The sequence below is a fragment of the Apus apus genome, chromosome 8 (genome assembly GCF_020740795.1).
Source record: "Apus apus isolate bApuApu2 chromosome 8, bApuApu2.pri.cur, whole genome shotgun sequence".
Classification (NCBI taxonomy): Eukaryota; Metazoa; Chordata; class Aves; order Apodiformes; family Apodidae; genus Apus; species Apus apus.
In genome coordinates, this window is record NC_067289.1 from 5,717,197 (window position 1) to 5,724,604 (window position 7,408).

Here is a 7,408-nt window from a genome sequence, read left to right on the forward strand (position 1 = left end):
AAGAGCAAAAACCCAGCTATCAGTTTGAACTGCCTTAACATGGAACAATAATTTAATTCATTCCTGCATAGTGAGGGAAACTAACGTAAGTGTGATGGAAGTTTCAGTAGATGTACGATTTATTAGAGACAGCCAGCCCACTTTAGAGGGTTTGAAAACATAACTGAACGGCTCAGTCTCAGATATATGAATGGGATTATCATAAAAGGCATGGTAGTCAGCAGATACAGACTAACTGCCATTGAGCCACTCAAATTGGAAATAGAAAGTTCTGGGCTTGAAATGAGGATCCACTTTCAATAAAAGCCAAAGACTGATCAAGTGCATAGCTCAAAGCTAAAAAAAGCCCAGAGCTGTGTTTCAGCGTGTCTTGCTCTGATGTACCAAGGCACTAACTGAGAACCTTACACATTTCTAACCTGTTCTCTATGTTGTTTTAGGGGAGAAATGACCAACAGCAGCAGGGAATGCAATTTTACAGACATTGACAAACTAGCAAAGAGCCTACTGCTGGGGATCTCCATTCCTACCTTCATTCTCGGGCTGGTTCTCAACACCCTGGCCCTCTCCGTGTTCTGCTGTTTCTGGAAGAAACAGACCAAAACCTCTGTTTACATGATCAATCTGGCACTTGCAGATGTCCTGCTGCTTCTCTCGCTCCCACTCAAGCTGTACTACTCTAACACAGAAGCACCTGGACTCCTGTGCTCGTTCATTCAGTCTCTCTATTTTGTCAACATGTATGGCAGTATCTTCATCATTGTCTGCATTACTGTGGACAGATATATTGGCATAAAGCACCCATTTGAAGGTCGAGCAAACCAGTCTCCCAGGTGGGCTATCATGATTTGCTGCTTTATCTGGGCAGTAGCTTGGCTTTGCAGCAGCCCGATGTATGTGATTCACAAGGAAAATTATTTTACATGCTTTAACAACATGTCAGACCAGACGTGGAGCATCCCCCTCATTGCTTCTGTGGAAATCTTTGGATTCCTGATCCCACTCATAGTGATAGTTTTCTGCTCTGCCCAAAACATCTGGATTCTTCTGAATCACAAAAGTCAAGATAAAAAGATGGTAGAAGGCAGTGGCTCCTTACGAGCCATTATCATCAACCTTGTGGTGTTTCTGGTATGCTTCACACCTGTCCACCTTGCAATCTGCCTGCAGTGCCTGGTGAGACATCACGTGATAGTGGACTGCAGTCTGAAACAAACCATCAGCCTCTTCATCCAGCTGTCAATGATAGTAGCCAACCTGAACTGCTGCCTGGATGCCATCTTCTATTACTTTGCTGCAAAAGAATTCCGTGAGAAAACACACCTGAAAAAGGTTCTTGAACTATGTCCTGCCTTTAAGCCTTGTGCCACATGGCGAGACCACCTGCGGTTGAAAAACACCTCTTCCTCAGCTCCCATCTGCCTCGCAGGACACTGACAGCATTGTCCCTGACATGGCAGTAGGGTCACCTTGGCCATGGCAGGGAGGGCACAGGAGGGAGGAAAGAAATGTTTCTCCAGAGAGCGTGAACCCATTCCACGTTTTTCTTCGCTATAAAAATGAAAGGATAAAAAAATGTTGGAATAAAAGAACCAGCATTAGCAATGTGACAGAGTGACACCAAAAGAAGCACTGGCCTTGACAGTACCTACTAAATGTGAAAGGCTTGCCAGAGGAAGACTATCCAGTTCACTGGAACATTGCTTAAAATCAGCCTTTGTCGTTGCTGCACCAGTTACCCTTTTGCCAGCATGATCAGAAAGTTGTTGCTAAGACCCAAATTTATAAAAAAAGTATTCAAAACCTTTCTAATTTAGAAGGTATCTGGGAGTTAAAAAGCAGCCCATCCCGAAGTCTGACTCTGCTCTTTCCTTCTGTAAATCTTACAGAAGGTCACTCTCAGAGCTCATGTGCTTTGAACAGCTTGGGCAGCCAGGGATAAGAGTGAATCCTCCTCCTGTAAGCATTAAACACTGGTCAGGGCTACTACACAGGGCAGCAGCCCCTGGTCTTCCATAGAAGACAGGCTGCCCACTGGACAACCCCAGCAGAGTATCTCAAGTATCAGCAATTCCTTGAGCATCAAACATCTTTGCTGAGGAATCAGCACCATTTTCTCCTGCAATTTTAAAACTGTTTTTACGCATGCAAACCAAAAGAACCCCTTCAAATAAGATATTTAGTGAAAGACTGTTTGTGATGAACTGTATTTCTACATCACCATATTTCTTTAAAAGCTATAACATGAACCATGTATTAAATTCTTCTGTCTTCTCATCCTTTCTCAGAGAAGAACTAGGGAAGCAAGCCCTGCATCACAGAAAAATAGGAACTGCCTGTCTGATGCACTCCTCACTCCCAGCTGGAAGACTGAACAGCTCTATCCACCACATTCCTTAAAAAAAGTCCTTTTAGCCTGTACTGTACCCTTCACAAAACGTCTTTGGATATGCTTCAACCCTTCTCAGTCAGCACTTCCAGAATGTCACCACCCTTATGCCATCTGCAAGTTTGGCTCTGAGCATGAACTCAAATTTTCCTTGTTGCAATGTCAGCCTACCATTTCTTGTACCATTACAACAGCATGGCTCGTGCTGTTGACCAGAAACCCTTTCCCATCAAGAAATCCATTCTGTGCCTTTTAAAAACAGCTGTAAAAATGGTCTAAGGTTGCTTGTACTCTGGTCTTTATTCTGGGGCAGATGTCCCATTTATTCAAAATATGAAAAGAAATTACCTTCTGTCTGAAGCAAATTAAAAATAAAAGGGCCAGTTGCAAAAATACAATTTGCCCTCAACTGATTTTCACAGAAATGATCAATTGTGCAAGTGGGCAGCTGCCCATGTCTAATGCTGAGCCTAATGTAGGAGCATTTTCAAACTTGTTAATACTAAAACTGTGACCACAGCTGAGGTACACAAAGAGCTCAGAGGCAAAGAAAAGTTTTGTCATAAGCTGCAGAGGAGCAAGAGGAAGAGCTTTCCAAAACAGTAGGTTTCAAAACATTATTTGCTACTACCTCGATCATTCAGAAACTTGCTGCCTTTTCAATATGAGTTAACTTTTCTTTTTTTGCACTGAAGTAATCTGAAGATTACTTTGATTATGAAATATGCATGAGAAAGAACATGTTCTATTAAATAAGCTGTTTATATGAAGTGTAATATTTTAAAATACATTTTAATTTTCCAATATGACAGCAGTGTATTATTCCTACCTACCTATTTTATCATAAACTTTTACATTTTCTCCTTAAGATAGCTCCAAGATTTAGTTGGAGATTTTTCTTCTCAGGAACTTCTTCAGGTTAGTAACCAAGAACAACCAGATAAACACTAACAAACAGAAGAAGTAAAAACAGGAAAGATGATCACACACAGAAGTCTGGATATTTAAGATATTTTTTGTGGAAACCCACTCCATACATTTTTTACAATCCCCCATTAGATACCTTACAATCTTTCCTCCAAAATGGTCTGAGCTCTTGCTTTTATGATTAGCCAACTACCTGAAAATTTACATTACCGTGCATGCAATTTGCAACTCCGCAAAACCACAGCACTTCAGGGACCAAGTGTAGCACTGGCCTTTTTATTCAGAGCTTTTCATGCAGGGGCAATGGGTGAGGACAGAACCTACTCCCTGTGCCAGCCTGCACCCAACACTAAACCAGTAACTAAACATTTACATATGGATGTTAACAGAAGTGTCTCAGCTAAGTTGAAAAGGGTTATATTACCCTGACACCTTTTCACCATAGGACCAAAATCTCTGACAAGACTCCTGAAAGAACAAGATCTCTGAATGTGTGGCTAACAGGGCAGAGCCTCACACCAGAGGCTCTATAAACTCCAGGACAGGGGAAAGAAGACTCTTGAAGTACAACACGGAGAAACTTAAGAGTACTGCACCCAGGATACTACAAACCCATAGGCCAGCAGAGGTTCGGAAAGTAGGGCTGATGCAGATGTCCTTCCAAAAGGGCAACAGGAGGCACCACGCTCAATCTAAGCCAGTGCAGCCCTCTCTGTGTTGATATGGCAAAATTGATACCACGACTCCCTAAAAAAATCAGTCAGCACAAACAAAAACAACAACAAAAAGGAACCATATGAAGTTATTAACCTGTTAACCTCCTCTACTTGAGCAGGTGAGGCTTCACTGGAATAGGATGTCCAGCTTTGGACCTCTCAGTTCCAGAGAAATGGGGAGAAACCAGAGAGGTTCAAGCAGATGGTTTGCAGGATGGTTGGGGATCATAGGCACCCATCTGCAAGAAGGGGTCAAGGGTGCTGGACTGCTATCATCTAGCATGCTGGAAGGTAGTGACAGAGATGAGAGAGCCAGCTGCTGCCAAGTAATTCTCAACAACATAGCAAGGAGTGATGGCCCTTGGTTCAGGTTCAATATTGGCAAAAACTTCTTTACCAGGAGCGCAATGCTGCACTAGAAAGGGTTACCCAGAGAAGCTTTGTCATATCACAGAAGTTTCTAAGATATAGCTGAAGTCATGGCAGATCTGATCGAGTGTTGGAGAAGGAAACTAAAGGTCCCTTTCCACTGCTCTGTGACTCTCATTTGTTTATTTTTTTCTCCTCCAAGACAAAAAGCCTTGATGCTATTGATGTTATAGCACTGGTTGTCAATAGCTCTATCGCAAGCAGAGCACAAGACTGAGGAAATATACTCGCTGTCAAAAAACTTCTAGGCAGCAGCAACTATGACCCATCACACAAGGCTATGGCATTTAAAGTCAGGACTAATGAAGCAGTACCTTTATCTTCATTTATCACTTGGCAAAGATAATTTTCTAACCTTCAAATGAGTATGCACAGATCAGCAGTAGGCAGAGAGGAAAAGTGTGTAGGGACTCTCATATGCATGGGTGGAGGAGAAAATAGGTCTGCTGGGGCTAGGGAGACAGCAGTCACTCATGCTGCTGCCCATCTGTTGTAAAGTCCCAGCACACTCAGGGAGGGAGAGACTTCCCCTTCCTGAGAGAAATCAATGTAATGTTCTCAATGAGACAGAAGTCAGTTTAGGAAAAGCAGCTGTAACAAAGGAGAGTGGTGGGACCCACTGGTCTGCAGACTCGGTCTCCTTGTGTCATACGTGGCAGCAAACTCAGGGCACAGAATCTGAAAGTTCAGTTCGACTATTTTCTTCCATTTATTGCCACCGATGCCACTTCTTTGTTGGCCAGAAGTGATTTTATACTTAATGCCATTTGTCTAAATTTTGCCATATATATATATATATATATATATATGTAAATGAGAGCAGCCTGTCTAAGCATATTTAAAATTTCTGAAAACAAAACAAAAACCAAAAAAGAAGGAAGAGATCCCAGCTGTGCTGGTTTTACAGGGCTATTGCAATAGTCAAATATTTTATCAGCAAAAGAGCAGATCTTTTGAGCAAGAAGGTGTCACTTTCAATTCACTGCTTTTCAAGATGAACTGAAATATTACGCTCAATTTCTGTCTTTGACCTGCAGCTAAGATTGCAGCTCTTTCTAAAGCAGAATTTTACATCCAGGCTTCTCTATGAACTTTGCTGTTAACTCTTGAGAATCTCCACTTAGTTTGATTTTTATACAAGGACAAAAGAAATTAAAAACCTCGTGCAGCTTTAGAAGGTGCACAACAATTTTGTTGATTAATAAAACTGAAAAGCATTTGACATTTTAAAAACAAAATCCTTCCTGAGTCAGTGCACAACTTCACAATTTCTGTTTTCAGACTGCACAACAGAAGATGTCTCTTCTCTCTTGATGTTATTTTTAATATACAGAAAAATTGCAGGAACCTGAACCTCTCACCACCCAGCTCTTCTCCCAGGGACTCAGTTGTACTGCAAATTAAAGCAGCATTTTCCTAGTGGAATAAATAAATAAATAAATAGAAATCAAGTTGTAACAAAAACTGCCCAAAGTACTGCCTTTCAAAATTATATTTTCACTTTTGCTTTGAATTGCACAAAAACCAACACAATCAACCACAGTCCTTAAAGAGCAGCTGTTATTTAACCTTAATTTTTCTGGGCAAGGCTGTTTCAGGACACCCAGGTAAGAATACTCACAAAAAACAATTTTATTTTTATCCAGTGAAGCTTCTCCAACTGGTCAAACCCCACAGGTCTTCACAACACAGGAGACAGCTGGCTGCCCTGGAGGGCATTTTTATCAATGGCACAATACTCCACCAACATCCCACAATTGCCATTTTTTCCACAGTGAATGTGGTCCCTCAAGATGTATTTTGTAGAATCATACAGCAATTGGAAGACAGTAAAACATACAAGTAGTTTGAACAAAAGAAAAGAAAAACAAAATCTAACAAAAAAACCAAAACCAAACCCAGGGGTTTGTTCCCCAAGTTCTTTTCTTCTCCCTTTGCCTGATGGGTTATGTCATCTTCCATTTCCCAAGCCTGCTTGAGCACTGAATTTCAGATGAGTGCCACTCCAGTAATTTCTAATGCTATGAACGTACAGAATAATGCTAAACTTTTTGAAAAGTGACATTGCCCCAGAGGTCCCTTTGAAATAACACATCTGAATTATTTTAAACTAAAAGAATTCTAATGTAAATTCACTTAGTTTAATAGGAAGTAGAGGATCTAATAAGGAACTTCTTTTTATAGCCTTCATAAAACCGCTATATGACACTACATGATTTATGAGCTGGAAGGCATCTGAGGAAGGACCCAAGCCTAGCTCAAAGCACTGACAGTCCCCCCATTTTCTAGGAAGGGGCTGTGGTGAGCACAGGTGGACATGCACCCTGTAGAGGCAGGCCAGCATAATTTCATTTTGGTTAAATACATTGCTTAAAAGGTGTAATTCAGATAGTTTTTCCATGTGAGAATGACCAGCCACCATTTCATCTTTGTGAGTTTTAGTCAAAAACAAAGCCTAATAAATGTCAGCCTAGCAGTGTATCATATAATTTCAAGCGCTCAGAAAAAGGCACAAGTTAGAAGAGCAGCAACCTCACTGCCTAGGGCAGCCTCCAGATCATAAAATGAAGTTGAAACGGGTTTCAAGACCGAAACTGATCTTTACAGAGATACTGTCCTAAATCTCACATCTTTGTGTGCTGCTCTAAGCAATATTTCACTCAAAGGTTATTCTCCAACACCACAACTTAACCTATCCATAATGCATGCAGACAAATGAGAGATAAACCAATGCTACTTAAAGGTACAGACTTCTGCCTCTTCCACCAAAATGGTTTTGGAGGTTTTTCCCCCTCACATTCAAATACTTTTCCACTTTACACAAACTCCTTCCTACAAGTCTTTGGTGCAGTCTCCATCCTTTCACCCAAATGCAAGGAGAGGAGCTGTGGAGATGCTGCATCCTTTGAGGAATGGGCAAGTCTAACAGGAGAAAACAGAGATGAGA

General features: G+C 41.3%; 1 protein-coding gene across 1 annotated transcript; it reads left to right on the top strand.

Annotated features, from left to right (window-relative positions):
- The first annotated feature begins 447 nt into the window (after positions 1 to 447).
- GPR55 (G protein-coupled receptor 55) lies at positions 448 to 1,437 on the top strand. The gene has a single exon (XM_051626552.1). The coding sequence runs from the start codon at positions 448 to 450 to the stop codon at positions 1,435 to 1,437; it is 990 nt and encodes a 329-aa protein (XP_051482512.1).
- Positions 1,438 to 7,408: the final 5,971 nt, after the last annotated feature.

What these genes read in the sequence shown, in the direction of transcription:
- GPR55 (XM_051626552.1), top strand. Translation starts at nt 448, where the DNA reads ATGACCAACAGCAGCAGGGAATGCAATTTTACAGACATTGACAAACTA.